Raw genomic sequence first — 25,695 nt, 5'->3', positions numbered from 1 at the left:
AGTTCTGCAATGTACCACCCTTCTATTTAAAATAATAAATACTCTAAAAGTTCATTGTCAATATTTAATTATAAAACATCATCATTTATATGAAAACGAGAGGAATACTAAAATGAAATTGGTATTTTGTCGAAACTTTTTAGTACAGATAAAAAGAATAATAAAATATCATGATCAAAATAGAATACAAGAATATACGTTACCTATCAAAAAAAATAAAAAAATAAATAAATTTTATTATAAACTTATTTACTTATTAATAAATATTATTATTTGAAATTTATGTACAATTTAATTGTTGTATAATTTATTATGATACGAATCATCAAGGCACACATAGAACGCATAGAAAAAAAAAATGTTAAAAACATATAAGGACTAATTTGGATTTATACTAAACCTGAAAGAGCGTTGTAACGAAATTTGTTTATTCAAAATATTAAGTAAGCTAATTATTATACTGCAAAAAAAAAAATATGAAATAAAGACATTTTAATATAATTTAAGAGTTAAAGTTCATTTAATATAATTATACTTTTCTCCGTAGGTACTTAAATAAAAATTTATTCTTATAAATATATACGCCTTTAATAATTAAATAACGTTTTAAACTATGGTTAATTCAATAAAAACGAATAAAACAATACTAAAGATCACCAAGCCAAACGGAACATCAGAGAACACTAATCTAAACAAATTAAGATTTTTTTTCAGTCAGAAATTAACAGCAAATTTGAGCTATTCTCAAACGACAAAAAATGGTATAAAATGAAAATAAGAACATCCGATATCCTACAAAAACCAAAACAAGAACTGAAAACAGTTAAAAGTAATTAAAATCAAATAAAAATGGAATATAATTAATGTATGAACATTGATAAACAGCGCGAAGAAAAATTAAGGTAGAAAAAAATAAAGGTAAAGTGTATTTTTCAGACTGAATTTGTACATATTTGTGAGTTAATCCATACCTGAAAAATAAAAATAAAAATAACTTCTGTGGTATTATAAAATAAATAAGTCACTTTTATTTTATTTTTTTGTCGTAACTAATACTTTTAAATTGCCTTTCATGTCTCACTGGAATTATATTTAAGATGGTTAAAGACTTTTTTTGCTCGAACCATTGTATTTAATCTTTTGATCTAGACTTTTCAAAATGCATTAAAAGCTTCCCTTTTGGGTGTGACGTGCCCATATGGATAGGCAATTAGTGACGCCGTCCACGGGGTATTCTATACGGACAGTTAATGGTCGCCACAGATATTGAGAGTTATAAGAGACAAGGGGCATGAGAAGGGAATGGCAATTACTGAAGAAACTGATCTCCACTGTGCGTCCGTTGCCCACGGCGAGTACGTGTTCAGGATTCCGAAATTTTTGGACAAGTATCATATGATATAGGAACGGCCAATTCTGTAGATTGCATGGGATTTCGATGATCCCACATTGACGACGAAAGCGAGGCCATAATAATAACATGAAACATATTGCATAAGCTGAGATCGGGAATCGACCAAAACACGTCACATTTAACGCAGATATAGTGACGGCGATTATTTGCCAGGATTATTTGGGTACGCTGTGAATTCCAAACGTTATCCACGGGGTTTTGGAAAGAGGTGTACAGCCATTAGGGGAGAAAAGTTTTTTAGGTGTGAACAAACCGAGATTTCATGAATAATTCTGATCGTACAAACGCATTCACAGCAATCATTATAGTATAGATACCTTTCACCGAATCAACGCGAATGACGAAATTCAAAACTAATATAAAAAGTGCTTTGCATACCATTTGAACAAAAACTATACAAAAATGCATTTTAAAGGTGTGAAATAAAAATGCATTATAACAATTAGCTAAAAAAAAAATTAAACAAAAATATCAAATGCACTGTCGCACGGCTTTAAATGCTTAATATAGAAATATAATACAAAAAATGATATGTTAAAAAATACTTGACTATCAATCTTCTGATAAAAAATAGGCATATTTAATTCGAAATAAAGGTTAAATATAACTTAATTATGCAACTATTTTTTTTTTATGATTTTAATTCAAACTATATTGAAAAAAGCTTCAAAGTATTTTGAGTTAAAATATATTTAACACATAAAATATAAACTTTAATTAAAATTACAAATAAAGTGACATTCTGCGTGTAAAACGATGAATATTAATTCATTAAAACAATTTTGGAATAAGAGGTTAAATTAAAAACAGATAGAATTATATGTAAAAATCAAATTTAAATGAAAGGCCGTTGTACAAACTCAATAAAAATATTTTTAAATAAAGTGGACAATATGGTTACAAAAACTGTGCATTTTTAACGGGGTAGAATACGAAATACTTACAATTTAAAATAGTAAATTATACACATGATATTTAATAAATAAATAAAAGGTCATTAAGGAACAAGCTATTAAAAAATATATAAATTCAATTCAGTACTAAATTCTTATATGAGAACACATTCAGTAGAAATATTTTAAAATATAATGGATAATATGGTTGATTTAACCGAAAATTATAAACGAGCGAGAATGCGAAATACGGAGAAAATATAATAACTCTATATTATTACTTTATATATATATATATATATATATATATATATATATATATATATATATATATATATATATATATAATTTATTTACGATATATTATTAAAAAAAAGTATACGAGGAGTTAAATTGATTTAGAAATATAATTTTACTTTAACAATTTTTCACGGGACAAAACAAAGATAAAATAAAAAATGAAACGTCAAGTATTACTGCAGGGTATATATTTATAAAAATTAATAATATAAATGTCTTAAGAATACATTTTACTTTGTTGAATCATAAAATGTATTAATACATAGAAAACAGATCTAACGAAATGTACCAAGTACTCTAAGTACAGTTGGTATTCCGTTTGGTAAATACATAATAAAAAAAAATATTTATAAGATAAGAAATGCAATTTAACATAACAATATTCAGTAAACAAATATTTAAAATTATTTATTACATAATTTAAAAACAAATATGAAATAAATATTTTGTAATTTAATATAAAATGCATTACGGGTATAATAAGAATCTAAAAAAAAATGGAATATATTTGTTTATTTTTACAAAAAAAGAAGAATTTAAAAGATAAATAAAAGATATTATGATATCATTTAAATTTTGATGTGAATTAATACCAAAAATGTTTGTAGAATATAGTCTAAATATTTAATTTGGATATGTTAAAGATTACTTAATAATGTTACCTACTATTTTACTACTTTTTAATATGTATAAATTAGATCTAATTATTGAAACTATTTTAACCAAAAGTAATACTTTTCAAAGTTTAAATTCTATTATACTATTAAAATTATCAATGGACTTAAAAAACTCCTCAAATATAAATGTATATGAACATTTTAATAATTATCTAGATGAGTTTACTTATTTGCTGTCAATAGATACCATATGTCTATGCCTATTGTCGTAAAATCAAATAACTATAAAAAATATGACACCAAACATTCAACTAAATAAAATTCTATTATATAATCCTTTTTTTTTACTACAAAACCATTTAGAAGTGGATAAAAATTACTTCTTAAATTTGCTTTTACCCTAATTATTCGACATTTTTTTTATAAAAATAAATGTTTTAAGGTATGTGATTTAAAAATATACATAATAGAGCTATTTATTATTATTATTATTTTTTTTTTTTTAATGTTAGACCCATGACTACATTCACCAATGAGCTAACTTAAACATTAAAACTATTTAATAATAATATAATTTAACTATTATTTTATTGAACTATTAATTAATGTCAATAATCATTAAACAATATTATCTACATCTCCTATCATAATTCAATTAACATATCAACGTCACATAAAAGCTTGAAATTTATTTCTAAAATGTACATTTTTTTTTTGATTATTTCGTTATTTTAAAGTATAATAATAATAATCAGTAGTGAAACTAAATATGCATCTTATTCATTCAAAACGCTATTCAGAACAAGATATTATATGTATGTTTTCATTGCAAAAACATGAAAGTTGAAATAAATTGGAGAGGGATGCTTTCACTTTTTACTTTCCTCTAATGAAGAGTCTTTTCGAAGGTTTTTAAACATAGGGAGCATGTACATGCCAATAGAAACGATGAATACACCCTCACGTAAATATAGTATATTACATATACTTATAATAAATATATATGTATTTTGAACACGACTGTATACGGTTCTTCTTTTTTAAAAAAAAAGTAAATATTCTTATCGCTCAATAACATTTGAATACCTACAGACAATATTTTGTGACGAAGAAGAAAAACACACTTTCGTGTATGTACATTTATATTTTTAGAAATATTTTACGTAGGTATAATAACTTAAAATAATATAATACCATGGATTGTATATATCATTGTTACATTTTTATACAAACTTGCCATGCTACATTTATTTTTCTTTCTATCGTAATATCAAAAATGTATATTTAGGAATTAAAATGACTAGACTTAATTTCAATAATAATATATTTTGAACTTCGGCTGCATAATTTAATTGCAAAATTATGATTATATAATAACTAATAACAAAACAGAAAAATCTGAAATATTGTAGATCTATGAAAATATTTGTCAAGTTAGTACAAAGTTAAGCCAAGTTTAACAATATTTTTTTATCATTGTCTATTTAAATTTGATTTTCAATTATTTTTTAATCACACTATATTCACTAATTATGATAGACATTGAAAATGTATCAAAATATGTAATAAAATAATACTGATACCATAAAATAATTATAATGTATAACTAATAATAATAATAATGATAATAATAACAATAATAGTTTATTGATATAGTTGAACATGGCATGATGAATAACCTTAAATTTTTACATACTATATAAATAGTTTTACATATTGCAACAAAAAATCTTTACCTGGCTCCAATTAATATGTTGCTACCATCCCTGAGCAAAGTTTTAAAGTAATCTGTGTGTGTGTTGTTGCCAGAAAATATCCTACTATGTTCGGACACTGAAATCATAAAAATATATTGTATTAGATATATTAAAAACAAATTATATAAACACGACATCCAACTATATTATAAGTAAATTCATAAAATTAAACGTTTCAATTCACAATAATGATAACTAGAAATATTCTGTTGATATTTTTTTAAAAACTGTATTTCATTATAGGATCTCTTAAGCGATTTTTCTCTAAAATTCACATACACTAAATATATACACTGATTCTATGCGATATCGGAATGTGTTTTAGCTACCTAGTAGTTATTCGTTTTATAATATGATTGTCGCGATTTTCGATTTCTCATTTATACTCTTCCACATTATGCAACATTGAAACGTTAATCCAAAATTAATATTTTTACCGCAGCCACAGTGATAGCTTTTATAGTGACAGTATTATTATGACCCGCAGCAAAACCTACGCCAAACAATCGTAATCCCACCGGCGACTACTGCAGTGACTTTAAAATCGTATCTTATAATAATACCAGATGGTCATGACTGACGTTCGTTGTTTTAAATAATAATATGAATAAAATACAAAAAAAAATCCAAATTAAATACAAATACGGCTTACAGTTATGGGGCACTGCGAAAATGTCTAATCTAAATACAATTCAACGGTTCTAAAATAAAATACTAAAAAAAATTACCGATTCCCCGCCATATGTATCAAATCACTCCCAGCATAAAGACCTTCATATGAAAACAATTCAGGAAGAAGCAAAAAATTATTATAAACGTTTCCACATACGCCTTAACTCTCATCCAAACGAACTTATAAAAAATCTAGCTTCATTAAACATCCCTGGTAACCCTCCTCGTCGCCTTAAGCGTAAATGGTGCATAAACCTACTAAATCCCTAAAAGGTTAAGAATAAGGTTAAACCAAAATAATTAAAAAATGTAAGTGTCATCAGTGGGTGGCTTCTTTATTAAAAATTTCATTCTTCCTTCTCTTAGCTCATACTCTTATTGTGCCGATTGTATAATACACAATGTGTATATATTAAATATTCATAAATAAAAAAGAAATTAAATATGAAATTACGATCTAACACATAAGTATGTACCAATACAAAAACTTCACCTCGTGACTAATGGTGGCAAGGCGCATCGATACCTTAAAATCAGATTACGTGTGCAAAGCCAAAAATAGTATATTACATTTTTATTTTAAGTATACGACACGTATTTACCACCGTTAAATCACATCAGTACCGCCACTAATAGCATTTCCATTATCATCAATATGTACTACTTCTAATATTCTCTACTTAATTCTCAATATTTTCACCCAAAAACTCGTCACAATAATGACATATTCATACATTTTAAAATGATTAAAAAGTTGTTAAACGCAAACACATCATTTGTAGAAAGCTGCAGACGGAAGATATCATAATGTTTGTAAAATGTTATTATGATAGCTAGTTTTATTTAATATATTTAAAAGACTTTTATCATAATAAATATTATTTTTGATTCATGTATTTAATGTGTTACAATAATGTAAATAAGAAACACAATTTTGTAGTCGATATAAATATCTGTTCATAATTTTATCTTTGAAAAGTAAAAAAAAAGGAATTTCAGATTCAAGATAACTATCTACATAATAGTATATATTAGGTAGTATCAAAAAATCTCTTATTGAAAATTTGAAAGTAAAAATATGCAACGTCATCGTGTCACAAGCATCTGTATTCAGATGTTGAAAAGTACTGGCTTACGACAGCTAATAATAATACGATGAAAAATATTTTGTATAAAATATCCGTATGTTATAACAGTGAAAATGTAGCGAAATTGCATAACCGAAGCGCCGTGTTCACCGTTGAAAAATATACCAACGACAACTAGAGGAAAAGATATTATTATTATAGAAATAATTATTGTCATCGTGGTGGGCTTGTTGACGCCAACGGGTGAAGGCATGTTCAGGCTCATTTTAGTATGATGCGGATGTATCAAGGAAGTGACAACAAGAAGATTCGTTTTGACAGATGCCAGATAAACGAAAAATGAATAGAATAACATAATATTGTATATTGACGATGACTCAGCAACAATTACCATTTCGTAAGAGAAAAATAAAATTCATATAAAAAATGTACATTTTTTAAGGCAACGGTTGCAAAAATTGCATTTCAATGTAGGCACAATATAAACTCAGAAACTGAGAATATAGGTTATAATATTAAGTAATTAATATTGAAATTAAAATATAATTCCTTCAAAAGTCGGTACAAACATATTTAAACCATTATGAACAACAAATATATACTTTTTATTTTGAATTACTTTTTAATACGCATTTCAAATAAAAACAGTTTGAAATTATTTGATAAAATACCCTTAACTAACTAATATTTTATATTTAAGTCGGTTGAATAAACCAACAAATTGCAGCTTCTTGTTAGAGTAAATACTAATATTCTTTAAAAACAAAAAATTAAAATAACTATAAAAAAAAAAAAAAAACATTATGAACAAAAGATAATTATTACACGCTACAGAAAATTATTTTAGTATCTATTACATTTATAAATTTATTAGCGTTATTAAATTTAACTGTGGAATCATCAACACAGTTATTAAACTATTGAGTGTTAATTACATTTTTTATACATAATTTGTATTTTAAATCAGTATATATTGTATTATTACGAAATGCTATTTGGTATAATTTATTTTGTTTTAGGTTTGTAAAATTTAACGAGTGACATTATTTTTACAAATTGCATCTTGTCAAACATCTTAACCACACATAAAAATCATGGACAAAGCTGTGATCTTGGATTATTCATGCGTAGAGTGAGACGATTTTCGACACCCATTCGATTGTCCTCTATTCGTTTCAAAGTTTTCCAACCGAAAAAAAAGAAGGAAAAATCGGAGCCATTTCTTTTCTTTTTCTTTTTACACAACTTGTATATCCGGTGACGATTTTTCGTCCACTATAAACCTTTTTAAGGCGTATAGATTTTGTCGATGTTCAATCCATCTAAGTTCTAAGACTGCCGAGTTGTCTCATAAATATTGCAACTTTGCTGCCATCCATAGTACCGATAACAGCAATATAGTATAATATACGTCAAGAAACACACATGGATTCAAGTATAAAGACATCATAATAATTCCTAGACCCAAGCAGTTTTTATTTTACGTTTTTTATTAGTATAGGTTAGATCATTTATTGCACATTAATAATTAATTAACTAGTAAAAATACGTATTAATATCAAAATCATCTTTGGCTTCCTATACAACAAATATTTATTTAATTGTTGATTATCTGTCAAGACAGAAGTTTAGAATTTCGGTTTATATTTCAAATGAACAGACTAAATATCTGTGTTCTTTTTTCTATAGTCACCGTTTAGGTTAAGCAAGAGGTTCGAAAGCTCCAAGTAGCTATCAATTGAAAATGTTATTTAATTGGTACTTTTGAAGAGGAATTAAGTAGGAAATTTGGTGTTCGTACTTTGTAGTAATCTCTTAAACGCAAAAAAAAAACTAAAAATACGATGAACTAAAATATAACATATTTAACGAAATTACTCACAATTATATTTCAAATGTAATAATATCATAATATAATACACATAACTACTTTTATAAAACTACAATGTTATTCTGAGGTGATAAAAGGAAAAATAAAATTATTAATATATAATTTTTCCAAATTTAATTCAATCTATTTACTTTTAAAGATGTCTCAAATGGAAAACAATACAATTAATATACGTACATAAAAATTAAATAGATATAATAGTTTTAAAAAAAACGAATTTGATAAATTCAAGAAAATTACGAGTATGTACAATAATACACTATCCAGTAAATTATAATACATTTAATGAAGTATGTAGGTAGGAAATCCACTAGTCAAAAATAACTCAATTCGCAATATTTGGATTTATTTTTAATAAATTTACCAATTTTAACAAATAACAATTTTGATTTACTCAACAGTTTTTAATTTATTTGCTCCGATTAGTTATAAATAATAAAAGAAAAACATTATTATAATTTATCTACTACTATCAACATTATAGTAATAATAAGATCTATTATGATCACTATTCGTATAGTTTCTAATACGAAATATAATAATAATAATAATATTGTTGACCAACTATTGGGTTATTTTAATAGTTAGCAATGTACATCTCATGAAAGCAAATATATATCGAAAACGATAGAAAATAAAATACACAATTTATATGCTATACGCTATATTAAACAAAACTAAGTTATTGTTATCCTCGTGCGAAACCTAGCGAGACGCTTCGCTATACACTATGATCGATTTTAAATTATTCCGGTTTCAAAAACCTTTATGGAAAACATTCCTATTTGTCTAGATTTATTTTTATGTAACGAAGCGCGTACCTAGTACACGACGAATATAATAGACGATGATGATGATGGTGATGATAATTTACCGGGAACACTGCACTACATTTACGATGGCAGGGTAAAGTACAGTGGCGTTTCTAGCGCTTTTATCGCGGCATAGTATAACCGTTTTTATTGTGAAACTTCTGAGTTCAAAAACGAACACAAACGTTCATATGAAGTACAACTTTTTATATCAGCATATAATATACTACGTATATACGCGTGTTTGTAGTGTTGTGTCCTTTGGCGAACTGCAACGATAAAACTTCCGTCCGGACGTCCGGAAAACGACATGCATCTGCCTCTTGGCAGATGCCGGATCATACATGGCCCGCGCCAGAGATATCCGAGCGTCGATGTGACGCAGCCCCTAGGGTAGGTTTTGATTAAATTCGGCCAATGTGTTTTGCTTCCTAGCGAGCAGTGCTATTCTCCGGCAGTAGAATGGCAACGTAAAAAAATAACGCTACGAGAACGATACAAGGGGAAAGAAGTGCACCGATTGTACGGATGCCAAGGAACAGAAATTCGAGAGCTAACGTTTCGGATGTAAATTACTTGGCACTGGTGAGGCACTTATAGGAGTTCTCGTGAAATGGACAACTCCTACAGCGAGAAAAACATTACACGCGCGTGCAAGCCCGATCACGTATGAAATTTGATCTAATAGTGATATATAATATAAGGAGGTAATAATCGTTTTCACACAGCGCAATTAATCCCGTTGCAATAAGTATACTTATAGCTCTACCTGCATATAATAAATTTAGTTGAACGTTTAACTTTTACAATATATTTTGAAAAACATACGAGCATTGTAACTAGGTAATGAGTTTTTTTAGACCCTTCGAATTAAAGTAATTAATTTTACGTAAAAAGAAAACCTCTTAAAACTTATAGTTGGCTTAATTTATCACAATAACGGAAAATTAAAAATTAAAAATGCGCAAAAAAAATGTTTAAATTGCTGTAACTCAAAATACCCACTATATCACACTGAAGCGGCGAATGATGTGTACATAATTATGATGATATAACAAATTCAACAATAATAAATAGAGATAAAATTTATAAGACGAACATTATTATATATGAATAAGAACACTATATTCTAATTGAATGTTTTTTAAATAGATAACAATGCGATTATTCGAAGATGGTTAAATGTTATGAAGACAACTTATACAGAATTCGTTCAAATCATCACTGATTATACCGTTCCTGCATTAATAACCTTTTAAAGATGTTTTCAAAAGCACGCACCTCATGAAATAACAAAATACGATGTACTTATTTTAACATTTAACCAGATCATTATTTGAATATTTAAATTTTTATGCAATGAGAGTACGGTTACATCGTTCCTACGTCATAACTTGACTCACTTGCCAGTGAATGATATTATGATATGGTATTTATCAACGTCTAGCATAGATTTGACATTCAACTTTGAGAAATATAACAAAATCCTAAACCCGACACCATCATAATGACAAATATCCTTTATCTTGCTCAACAAAATGTTCATTTGGGTCGTAACTATTATTTTTTTTTTTACATCTATATACTCCAACACTAGCTATAATCATTTATTAATTCTGGTAACAATTCGGTCGTTTAGCTTACTCTCTTATCAAATTTAAGGCATTGTAAAAGATCTCCAAACTGGGCATATAATTTGTTGAATGTTTGAAGAAACAGATTTAGATATTATACTGCGATGTAGTAACTAGGTCATTACTTCGAGGGCATTAGTTATTTAAAAAAGCATTTCGGTCGAACCATTAATATCAACTATTAATATATTATCAAAATTGTTTCAACAAACATTTTGTTGAAACAATTATAATTAATTAATAAATGAAAAAAAATATATATATATTATCATGTAGACAACTTTTTCACTACTTCTCGGTGCTTGCACTAATGAAATTGGACCAGCAATTCAGAAATGTAACCATTCTAAGATTTGTTTTTAAAAACTATCGCTGTGCCGTAGTAAATCACAGTCATATATAACTAGTTGTGTATTTATTGTACGTTCGTTGTCAACAACCAAGTATATCTAAACTTCAGCGTATCTTGATATCGGTTGGACTTGTTGCTATATATATATATATTTACAAAGCGAATTGTGAACGGCAATATTTTCAGTAAACCGAATACATTGCCATCGAATTTTGTGGATAAACGGTAGCCACGTCCAAAATGACATTTATCCACATCGACGTACACGATTCGTCTTGAATTCTGTCAATGCGGTATAAAATACAGGCTGGCGTAGCCCATTGGTTGGTTACCTTTCCATCCTTTACTACAATGGTCGTATAATCCAATATGGTCAACAAAAATACGCTCTATGTATTTCTCATCCTCCCAAATGTCAGTCTAGTCTTACTCATGCGTATTTTCTTTTCTCCCTATCAACACTTCTAAACACTACGATAAAAAATACAGATAAAAACCAAACATTAAGCTATTCAATACACACCAACTATTATGAAAAGATGTCAAAAACAATCATTAGTTTTTATTTTATTAAAATTATCGCTAATAATAGATCAGTATATACGCATATTTTCAACAATCTGATAGAATAATAATATATTTGGCAGCAGACGCTAAAAAGTAGAGCAATGGCCGTGGACCAGTACCGTTACAAGACGTTTGGTTTTACTGAGACGATCTCAAAATTATTTCCTGATAAGGCTACTATATTACACTATATTAAAATGGGAAATCTGGTATAAGATCTTCAAATATATCGAGTATATTTACATGATATATGATAAGTCGATGAAAATAAAAAAATACGACATTTTTTCCAAACTTTTTCATATAGCAGTATTTATGATATTTGATTTTTGTTATTAATCGTACCTTATATGTGTATTTACCTACTAAATTAATGAAGACCATTAATTAAAATTAAAATTGTACATTTTTATAACAAATATACATAATACGGAAATTCATATAATTTAGTATTTTATTGAGCGCTACTTAATACACTCATAAGTAAAATACACTATAATATGTAGTACAGCGGCTCATGACCTTTTTAATTAAAAAAATTATTCAACATATACTTTACTCATTTTAAAACTAGGTCAACATGAGGGCGTAACATCAATTGTTATGTGTATATAATAAATGCATTTGAAATTAAAAATTGGACACACAAATTGAGTTTAATTAAATATTTTAAATGATAAGCAGAAGTTTTAAACCGTGGAATTTCGTACGCGTTTATAGACTCAATATAGTTACCATCATAGTCTGTTTAAACGTATTGATCGACAATTGTATATGTGTAAGAGCGAATTTCAGTTAGCAAGAATGCAACGCACGGAAGAAATGAAGGGGAAGTTGGTGTGTAGAGGACATTTAAAAAAGGAGAAAACGCTGTCAACCCTCCAGAAAGTGGAAGAATGAGAAAAAAAAGAGAGAGAAAGAATGTTAATATGATATTTGTAAGTAACGCGGGAAACACATTTCTCGGAGAATTTGGGTTTACGGGAATACAATCGTTTATTAAACATAAAAATGTGTGAACAAAAAGTCTATCGATTTGCAATTAGAAGAGTCTCCTTTGCATACATAATTTACCAAATGAACTATGTAATAAAAATAAAAACGAAAACGAAAACTATAAAAAATGGAGAAAGAAGCGTTTAAAATTAAAAACTTCTTTTTATTGCGCACAATGCCGATTCGTGATAGGAATTACTTATAATCATTTGGTATACATTTTTGAATATTTATTTAAGTTTCTCTTCATACCAACATACTTTAGTATATATGTATAAATGTTATAACAATTTATATGACTAAGCAACGTGTATTTAGTGTTAACATTGACGATAGTAAAGATACTGAAAATATATAACGAAAATTAAAGTAAGTAAACATAATTTTAGTAAAGTTTACGGTCTTGTACAACGAGGATATAAATTAGGATTTATCAAAGATAAAATTATTATGTATATTGTTAAACGAACCAAGTACTAAAAATCGATCTTCTCAAATTAGTTATATAATCATTAATCAGTCAGGTTAGATTAAAACATAATGTATATGTTCAAATGTTCAGCACTAAAATAATATCAACCGTTAAACGCTGAATGGAGGAAAAAATATAAATTCTTCACAGTAATTAAACTAAGGAGTGTTTAAGCACGATATTTCTCCCATTAAATCAGGATTATGGTATGTTTTTCTTGCGCAGCTTTGAAACTACAAAGATACGCTCTCTCAATACGTTATTCAGAGGATTAAAAATCCAAAAATAAGCCAATTTGATGGGTATCAATGCAGATGTATAGGCTTAGTTTATATATAATATACACACAAGCCTAAGGGTATCGTCTTAATACAATTTAGTCTTAAATGACGAAACAAAATGTTTAAATACCCATAAGAAAAAAAAAATGTTGTGAACTTCTACCGTGGTACCATTCAATCCCACCGCAAAGACTTATCTTATTAACTGCCATAACCGTATGCGTGTGAGAGAGTTCTTAATTAAAACGAAAAAATTGTTGATGTAATGTAAAATTATATCTGATTTTGAAATAAGTCCAAAAAAATATTTAATTACCGAAGCCCATGACATTATTTCAGTAACGTGTGCCATGCTAGTGCATCATTTTAATTATAGCTATAAAGGGTGGTTATATCACTGTAGAAATTCTAATTCGTATGTTTCACGATATGCTTTTTTATGGCTTATAATAAAAACAATCGAACATTTTAACTAAATTCCATTGCATACACTAATAGATAATTTATTTATTGTTGCCGTAATTTATTACAATTAACTCGAAATAAATTAAAATGCTACACTTACCTACTACATGACCTATATAGTTATGTAATCATCTGATCTTAAGTTGCCTCGACTACACTGCAGTTTAATTAAAAAACAAAAAAATCCGAAATAACATAAAATTAATAAAGCATTATTTTCTGATGAGATCGGTGATTGAGTAAATTCTAGGGGATAAGCTGCACAATTTCAGTTCCGAGCTCTCTTATTATTCACAACTTTGTCATTGTTGCCACTCGCGTGATATTACATAAGTAGTAATTAATAATCTAAACGGAAGACAACGACATTTAACAACAATAATTATTGTTCCTCATTTCTCCAATGACATATAATCATTAGCTATTTCTCAGTCAGTAAATAATTTATTATCAGCCAAATTTTGATGAAACGAAGATCATAATATACTACATATCTAAACATTTAATGTTTTATAATAAAAGTATAGCGTATTTATAAAATGTACGTTTACATTAAATTTGTGAAATTATGAATTCGCTTATTTACGGATGTCCAAAACATATTTTTATTTTTAAATTATGACGTGTTAAATTGAAAAACATTATTAACCAAAAGGATCTGAAATGTCAGATAATCTGGTAAGGCGATATATAAAAAAATAAATAAATGCAGTAGGTATAATAATTGTAAAATTAAATATAATTGAATATCACAATGACAAAATCCATACGTGTTATATATATATATATATATATATATTTATTTATATACAGAATAAACAAATGCATTATATTCGTACTTAAAATTGGCATTATATTATATAATATTTTTAACAGTAAGGATTTATTTAACATTACGATCATACACAATACAAACCGATAACCAACCCTTCAATTGCATGACAGCCAACCGGAATGAAATAGATAACAAAATGTTTCGTTCTCAGAATGTTATAGAAAGAAGAAATAGGGGACATCATATATCATGGGCACCGATCTCCGTTGAATAGAACTTTTAGAACAAAATATTACTCATCAATGTCCAAGCCATTTATCAGAGATTATTTTATGGTACATACTACACATTAATGATTTTTCACAATGATATTTATAAAATCTTAGAGAGAAAATACATTTAAAGTTTGAATTTCAGGTTAGAATTCCAAACAAAGATTATTATTTCGATTCTTCTTTAAATATAAACTTTATACGTGTTTCTAAAGCACAAATAAATTGCATATATTATTTGTAACGTCAAGGTAATTACATTTTAAGATTTTCAGAACTCATGAATATTATTCAAAATTATACCTTGTGGTTGTAACCCCTCAAACATATATTACGTTAAATAAATTGTAAAAGTAGGAAATACACATATAATATATTCAACACTGTTCCAGACATTTTAAATAAAATATCATGTATCTAAGCACGACCTCTATTTAATTAAATATACGTACGGTGTTAAGTACACGGTGAATGATGTCGTAATTGTTGTGTGAACAATTATAACTTTAATTAGGTATTTATAATAATTAAATCTAAAAAAGTAAAAATAATTGGTATAAAAATATATTTTTTTTTTAAACATTTATTCGTAAAAAACGATTAATTTACAGTTATATGATATACATATTATTACTGAAAATATATTATAATACTGAATACTCGTAAAGTAAAAAAGGTAATCTTGGGTCATGAAAGGGAGGACCTATACCACCCCTGCACAATCGCATCGAGACCGGAACTTTATTCAATCGTGTACTATAAAAAGATTATAATATAAATCTAATTATAGTGCACCCAGTTTGTTAACAATTACTCTCGATGTAAAGCCAACGCAGGGCGTGATTAATGATGTATATATTATAATATGTATAATATCATAGATAGAGAGAGGCGCTTTCGATATTAACGTCTGAGTTTAACAAATTTGAGAGGGATCGATGGGACCTTATTATTGGAACGTAGAGGATATATAGTAGGTATAAAAGACAGCGGCGTAACGAACGAGGCTAATTTCTGCGCGCGTGTCTTTGCCCAATATTGAAATCAGTCAGGTTTTTTTTTTTTTTTTGACAGGATATACACAAGGGGTGCGGGGGTCGTGGAAAATGAAGAGAAATCGTCGGTCGTCTGCGATGCCATTTATAAGGATTTGCAATCGCGGGCCTCCGCTACCCACCGAAGTCGACTTCGTTCTGTATACTGTGCAGGGAGGTATACACATCGTACATTTATACATATATTATATATATATATAGCGAACGGTACGGTTAGGTTGCGACACGGCGACTTTTGATTAATTTCGATTATCCTCCGCCGCCGTATATATTGAGCTGCGCATGGTATAATACAGGAACGCACTGCGTCAGCTGCAAAACGATGGCGTGTTTTGACCTACACCCTGATTGCATAGGCCTCTGCCAACGATACAGTCCAACCGTTCGTTTTCCGCAACCAATATACACTCCTCTCCGTGTTGTAGGTTAGGTGAGTACTCATTCAAGAATATATATATATATATCACAATATTATGGTATATTATATACACCGTATATACAAGGTGTAACAGATAGCACTGACTTTTGGACTAACTTTTTTCACATTAATATTTTTTTTTTTTTTTTTTTTTGTATCATTAAGTGAACCTAGCACTACATGTATAATATATTTTATCATGTTTTATTTCTAGTACTGAAAAAAAAAAATAATTTAATAAAAAAAATGTTGGATAAATTCAAAATAGCCTATTTGTGAAACTGATTATAAAAACAATTTTTATGTTAAAAAGATTTATCTAAGTCAAGTAGGTTAGTTTTTAGAATTTTTTTTTTAAATTCAATATTTTTTTGGTTAAATTAGTTTGGAACCCAATAACTTTTTAAAAAATATCATTTTTGAGAATTTGCTGACATTGGGTATTGAGTATATTTCTTAAATTATTTATTTATCATATAATATTTAAAAAAATTTGTCATACGATGAATTATTGGCATATTTTTTTGTTTTTGGTCAGGTCTTTCTGTTACACCCTGTGTATAATAAGTGCTCGGCACGTATACGGTTTTATAATCACAGTGATTAACTATATTATACTAGCTATAGTTAAACGACCGAAATCACGACTATATTATGTAGTAAAATATAACCGCGTGTATGTCGGTTAGCCGCCAATAAAAGAACCTAACGTAACCTAACCTAACCCTTTTTTGGCGATGATGTTCATATTATGTTGGTATAGCCTATAAAGGAAAACCACGGACGTACGTTACATACTTCAGAGTACAGCACCATGCACGTATATCATATAATAATATTGTAATAATATCACCTATCTCTGATCGCATGTAATGATCGTGTGGCTTGGTTAATATTATACAATCGTTACACGACCGGTAAGAGAAATAATTAAATTAAGAGAGGCCTGCACGTGAACTGTTTTTCACTCAAAAAACGTGAATTGCGGAAAAAACTCTCACACCTCGTAGTAGAGTAAAATAATAACACCTACAAGGCTACAAGGCGCATTGGACTTGGATTTTCAAAATGTTATTTTTAAACCATATACAATACGATTTTGAATATGACAAATTTTTGCAAGTTTTAAAAATTGAAGTCCAATGCACCTGTTCAAAATTATTATATTTCTAACGGAAAAAAAAATAGTAATAAAATTAGATCATTCTACGGTGCGTGACAGTTTTTCCTGAAATGCGTGTTTTTAACAAAAAATTACGCTTTTCATTTTTGGGCCCAGCGGTACCATTGTAAAAACGTGCGAGCATGCGCAGATAGGCCGTTACCCACAAACAACCATACTCAAACTAATCATCATTGGCGACAATAATGATGTTTTATTAAAGACAGACGAGCAGGCGCCTTAGAATGATATAGAGATACCGTAAGTTTCACCTTCTTCCTCCACGATGATTATAGGTAATATGAATTAATGTGATGAACTCAAGAAATTCTCGATAAACACACACACACATAAAGTACATACATACAATATATAATACATATTATCAGATATATTTCATATAATTCATCATTTCAAGTCGCAGACTATAAATAATATTATACACCTGCTGGGAGGATGTAATAATGAACTCAAGCAATTAAACAGAGTAAACAACACCGTGGTATACTACACGTACATATATATATACACCAACCTACATTACAGTACAGTATTAACAGACACAAACTGCTACAAATTGAGATGAGAAATAACGAAGAGTATGTAAATGGCAAGTTTGTAAACAATCATACAACAATTATTATTACGCTATCACAACACGTCTGTTAGAAATTTGCTGCAAAGTTATGATCCTCAAATATTTGGCTGCGCTGTACGACTGCTGTAGAACAGTGCTGTGGTAAAATGTGGGTACCTATGTATTACAACCTATACTATTACTTATTAAACCACCTTTGTTTCGTTAGACAAAATATACAAACACAAAATTAAAACAACTGGTGGAACGTCATCACTCATCACGGTCAAAATGATTACAAAAAGCAATTCAAGAACTTTTGTCAAGTACCTGCCGCAAAAGAAACAGATATATATATATAATATTTTTTCTTTTAATATAATAATATCAATTTACACCTGTAAACGTGTAATAAAAAAATACACCGTATACATATGATGGATCACGAGATATATTATATCAGGTCGTTAAAATTATTTAATTCGTCCACGATCGTCGATTGAAGTCATTTTCGAAACAGTCAATGAAATACGAGAAGAAAGTCGAAGCGAAGTTTCATTTGCATCACAAATCCAAATTTTAGCGCACTGCCACTATTATTATACTATAATGTAGAATTGTAAAAATTTGGTCGTATAATTATTAAAACAATTTCTTTGAGTCCAATTAATTACGCCACCGTTGGCCCAAAAAGGATAGAATTTTTATTGAAATTCCATTCCAGTTCATATAATATACGCTGACGGCTGCCGAATGAATATTCATTGGGACCTCGGAGATGCGACGATTGCTATTGTTCAAATAAGAGGTTCTAACTCACCGGAAACGATGTGCGCTAATGGATTTTATTTGAATGCTCATAAAATAAACGCGAAACTGACGCAAAAACAAAAAAATGATTAGAACCTTATAATTTTACTATCACCAAGGTCACACGTGTATGATGTTATATTGAATCAACCAATAACTACGTTTAGACACTTGATTAAAATTTAAAGCACGATTGACGATTATTTCGATAACGACGGCTGCACGGTTCATGAATTTACCCTGACGTTGCATAATATACAGATAAATGAATCATACATTGCAGTTGGGGACAAAGGATATAAAATTATTTCAATGATTTCAGGTCTTTCGTTATTTATTATTACATATAATGTTATTTACGAGCACGTACCGCAATTTCTTGGAGCAAAGTTCAATCTGATGAAAAATCATATTGAATGTACATTTTTTCATTGATTTAAATTGCTAACGATGGATCACTTTCCTTACTTCGTGCACTATTAGATTATATGGACGGTGTGACGGATGCATAATTATTTAATATTAATGTTATATTATTGATATTCAACTTTAAAAATGGGATCTGGTAGAAAACTTAATTTAGTTTGTAATTAAGTGGTGGGAGGAGGAGCGACCGCACGCAAAAATACCAGCACCTTACAAATTAATAGTAAATAAAAAAAAGGGGAAGAACGAGAATGTAGTTATTATGCGTCACTAGTTTTAAAGAAATCAATTTTGATTGCCTAACCGTAATACAACCGAACAGTTATATCAGTATATATTCTTAGCATAATTGTACATATTTTGACTAATTTTAAGTTATTATAAGTACTTTTATCCAATTTATGTTTATATTTATTTTTTAACTATATAGCCAAAGAACTTGATGAAGTTTTTCATAATTTATTCTAACAAAAATTAAAATAAATACATGAAAAAATTACAAAACAACTATTAAACTTTTTATCAGAGTGAGAAATTAAAATTATTAACTTTGTCAATTAATTTGTCATTAAAAATGCATACAATTTTAATTCTAATACCTATAAAATCTACCGACTAAGATTGAAAAATGTAATTCGAAATTTCTCCGGAAAATTACTGGAAAAAGTAAAAAAAATGTTTATTGCTTACAAACACTAATTTGCTTATGAGAGTTTGAAAATCGATTATAGGCATTTCAAATTCAAATGTTGAGATATCTTATTAGATATTCAAATGAAAATACCGACTTTTCCATTAGAAATTTTAGTTATTTTGTTGTGGTTATAAAAACCACTCGTAGGTACTTGATACTTTATGGTATTAATTATTAATATTTCCATGATATTTTCAATAGATTATGACTAATATCAGACTAATAATATTTAAATCCTGATCAAATACTCAAATCATGCTAAACCACATATTATATATTGACCTAAAAGTTAATAACGTTTTTGGAATAGGTATATTTGTTTAAATATCGGTGTTATCAATGGATAAAATTTCATTTTTTTTTTTAGTTTATTAATATAATTGTTTCAATACACCAAGTATTTTTACAATGCTTTTAAAATGTTTGAACAATATAAATTACAAAGCTGACCTACAAACCTCTCTGTTCAAAATCGTATTTCGTATAAAATGATTTATTGTCGAGTTCAAATTTAACACATCCAGAACTACAGTGACCTGCTCAATGACGATAGGTACACTCGAAACCTATACTATCTAAAAGCTACTTCAGCTGGTTTTATTTAAACTTTTTATCGCATCTAATTGCGTACAAAGTGGGTAACTGTTCAACAGTTATAAACTTATAACAATAGAACATGCAGTATATTAATACAAATATAAATATTAACATTAAATGGATCTGATTTCATCATATCTTAACCAAATTCCTACAAATATAACATATTTTAAAATCTGCGGAATATAATAAAACATAAGTTTATTGTACATGAAAGGTTACGGCAATTATTTTATATTATAATATACAAAAATAATTGAGAAATTCTGGATTACAGAACACACATAAACCTCAGTTACAAACATTCTGGTTCATTATTTAACATAAATTATACTTGACAAAATGTTATAATTTATAATAAATGTATTTAACATAACAAAGGCTATTGAATATAATTGTTTGCATGATTTTTATAATACAAATATATTTTAATAATCTATTTGATTACATAAAAAAAAGATAGAAAAATAAAATCCAAACTCTGAACCCGCCACAATAACTCGATCAAATAATCTAAAATAACTGGGTAAAGTTTCTGAAAATGTAAATACAACCTTTAATTAAATTATCGTTTGTGTAGCGGAAATAAATCATTATTCATTTGTAAGAATAAACGAATAATATGTATCTATTATATTTTAAAGTAAAACATATAAACATAAACATATAATTATGTCTTTCGTGCTGAACAATATAAGTTATTATATAAAGCTACAGAATTGTAATAACAACCTCGATAACAACTGTAGGTAATCGTAACTATATCAAACTTTAAATAATATATTTTAATTATTTATAAAATAAGATGCCAAGGTAATTCCTTTTTTTTTTATTCGAACAATTTTCTTTGTTAACACAATAAGTAGGTAATAATATGACGGATATAAATATATACATAATAATATAAAACAATACGTGAAGCAAACGATAAGAGAATCCATCCAACGATGAAGCTTTTTGATAATTACAATAAATATTAAAATTTAAGCTGATATAAAAATTGAATTTCAAAACTTATGAAATATGTACTATTATTATTATTAATATTAATATTATATGGCACACAAATAATATCAGTTCCTTCACCTCTTTTGAAGTAAAATGTCTATTAAGAAAACGAGACAAACAACCTACTAAAAACAATCATAACTGAATTACAACTAATGTATTTTCATAATTTATTTATTCAGGACTAGACTATCATTAGTGAATTACTTAGTCGAATAATTAATGAACAATTCATTAAATTTTTATAAACGAATACATCATAAAATTATTTATTAACGAAAATGTTTCAATAAATGACAAATTCGTGGCAAAATACGTTGTATATAAATCGATAAATATAATTTGTATATAGATATAATGAAGTAACAACTTTTTTTTTTTTTTAATTCGTGTGAAACGCTACGGAAGCTTTTAATCTGTTTTAAATCTATACAGCAGTTTCGTAAAAAATTATACGAATAATTTACATAATGCTATGGTATTATTTCAACAGAGATATACGTATGCATTATATACATGAGGTTTTTTTTGACGTCACCCTAATTTGAAAATAATCACCAAAGTCCATCAGAGATTTTTTCTAAAAGATAATATAGAAACAATTCGTAAGCGTTTAATTAAACAATGATAATACTTAACTTTAAGTTAATATCTCAACTAAAGTATACTGAAAACGGCAAAATACAACTGAACGAAATATAAAAAATAAAAATAAACACTGAAAATTAAGTTGTTATCTAGTATTTATCGACACAATTTTCATATAAATTATCCGTTAATAATAAAGATATTATATACAAAGGCTATTGCACTATAATTTACATTATAATTATATTTATTTCATAAAATATACCATCAACGTGCAGCTAGGTCATTATAGAATAATTATTTTTACGAAATTACTTGAAACACATCGTAGACTAGAAGCTTAAAACCATCCAATTTCACGGTCGGTTCGTTTTTGGGGCGGACACACATTATCCTGAGGGCCGTCGGAAGTTACCCGCGAGATAACGGAAGCACATGCAAGTCCAAAACACAACAAATACTACAGCGACGGTATTTTTTTACATCCATATTTTTTTTTACTTTTTAGATTACAATATAATATGTATATTGTAGTATAACATTAACATACAGACACATTAATGTTATTTTTTTTTCTATTTATTTCGACTACAACATTCACGAGCACAAAAATATGAAATCTGACTGTATATAGACGAATAACAAAGGGAAAATATTAAATAAGGGATTTATTTTGTTAACTCCCGACAGCAAGGGACAAAATCTCCATCCACTTCGCCGCCACCACCGCCGTAAAAACCATGAAAGTCAAGACGGGGGAAGGGACCGCAAGCATTCACGCACTGTCGCACACATTATATTATGCGAGCACACGGTCCGATGGGTGAGAGACACGCATGCCTAAAAGTGCCCCGTCTTGCGTGCGACCAAATGATTTGTTATTCTTTGGGATTATGTCAATAATAAAACCCAAAACGATTTGTATACATACATTATGATCATCAATAAAAACATATCAATACACTCAAGAACGAAGAACTTTAAGCGATAAAAATATAATAGTCCTGCGTGGTATAATAAAGACAAATGTGTGCAAGACAATTTAATTTATACTTTATATATGAGGAGCCGCATATAAAATATACCGACCAACTTTATTCCATGTTTACCAAAGTTGATGAAAATATAAGCCGCAACGAGTAAAACAATAGTAATTTATTTTATACAATATACCTACGTCGTTTGATATTTGAAAAACCTTATTATTCTTTTAAAAAAAAAAAATCGTTAAATTAAAAACAAAATAACCTCGAGAATAACTTTCGTAATTTCGAGCGCGTGGTACTCATAGGGTTTTTTTTTTTTAGGTTATGGTTGTATTTTTCGTTGTGGAATTGTTCAGTGTTTCCACAACATTAAAATCCGGGAGCTCTGAAATCTGGATATATGATAATTAAAATTGAATCATGCGAGAACATACACACAACTAAAACTAAAATATCAATATAAAAAAAATTATAATAAATCAATACACTCGGGATGATTCATTCATTATATTGTATAGAGTATTGTTCATGTGCCATGGGTAAAAAAAATGTAATATATATCTGAATATTTAAAAACATTGAGTAATATATGAAGTTCAAGAAAACCTTATAAATAAATAAATATACTTCCATGGCAAGTAACCATTATGCGTCTTATTTCTTCCATTTATTCATATGTCCTTCAAATCATAATTTATTAACGGTATATGGATAAAGAAAATTCTTATAAATAATAATATATACTGAGAACATTGACTTATTTATGGAATTTAAACGATGTCTAAAAAATACAATTACAGCCGTTGAATTTATATTTTATGAGGAAAAAGGAATAGTGGGTATTTAAATATTTCACCGTATACACCATTATTGTAGTGTACTCGTTTTCAATATAACAAACAACGTTGTATAACCATCTCCGTTTTCGCTATATAAATGTCATCACTATATAAAAATACATTCGTATTTCCGTGCCAATGTTTTATATTGTTAATATTTATGTTGTTTATCTCACTCAAGCATATACACGCGAAAATGTGATAAGCAATGTAACCCTATTGAGTTCAAACACGGAGCTCTTTTCATGTAGACACGAGGAAGCTCCAACGAAGGGTTGCTACGTATTCGTTTGTGTTAACAATATAGGTCAGAGATGCGCTTAGACCAATACGCATATACCTGGAAACATAAAAAATAAAACGAATGCAATGCTTAAATAAATGATTACATTGTCGGAGATGGACTTAAAAAGGAAACCCTAATTTCTCGAACTGAGAGACCGCGCATATTAGAAAAACTAATTCCATACAAATTCCGTTCAGTCTTTTTTAATTGACTTACTTAATTTATTTAAAAAATAGTAGGTATTCAATTTCAGACAAAATCTTATACAATTAGCTCGTTTTTATATAATATAACAACATAGTGCAGGAACTCGAATCGTTCAAATCCATTTCAAATAATAGTTATGTATGTGTTGTGTATTAAACTCATCATGTTCAATGAAATTAAGATCACAAAATTTAATATCGAGAAGTGTTCTTTGTAATAATGAAACAAAATATGAAATGAAATGAAAAACATTATTGTTAATTGCAGTTATGAAATATCTAATAGTTGTTTCCATTTAAAGCAAGACGCACACACACACACACACACACACACACACGTATTATTGTTAAACATAATTTCCATTAAATTCGTGCGAATCAATACGAAATAATAATATGAACGCACTTATATAATTGGATAAATGTTATCATTTTGGACGGTCCATTCGATTCATTATGGTATGATAATATTACAAATTATAGAGTGTAACGGAGTACGACATAAAACGGTCCTTTTCAGGACCACTAACAACTAAAAACCACATGCAACACATATTAAACGCAGTTCCAAACGGCAGGTTTTACATAGTAAAGTTTCAACGGTATGATGAGGAAAACCCGCACTGAGCTACTAACAGTCATCAGGTAACGATACGATTATGGCTCGTCATACCAACAATCTACAAACAATCAGCAACAACTTTACCTATCCAAATGGGTATATATACCAGTAGATTTCAGAAACTCTTTACTCTTCAACTTCATCTCTAATCGTCAGCAAGTCA

At 28.1% G+C, this 25,695-nt stretch overlaps 1 protein-coding gene across 1 annotated transcript in view; it reads right to left on the bottom strand.

The window, feature by feature from the left end:
* The window catches only part of Sema1a (semaphorin 1a), a 181,459-nt gene that overhangs the window by 53,366 nt on the left and 102,398 nt on the right, over positions 1-25,695 (bottom strand). The window contains exon 3 of the mRNA XM_089218855.1: positions 4,961-5,057. Coding sequence (XP_089074981.1) covers positions 4,961-5,057 — 97 coding nt within the window. The remainder of the gene's footprint in view (positions 1-4,960; positions 5,058-25,695) is intronic.

Source organism: Diuraphis noxia, unplaced genomic scaffold (genome assembly GCF_037042655.1).
Source record: "Diuraphis noxia isolate RWA-SAM2 unplaced genomic scaffold, SU_Dnox_SAM2 contig0002, whole genome shotgun sequence".
Taxonomy (NCBI): domain Eukaryota; kingdom Metazoa; phylum Arthropoda; class Insecta; order Hemiptera; family Aphididae; genus Diuraphis; species Diuraphis noxia.
This window is presented reverse-complemented; position numbering and strand designations above follow the sequence as displayed.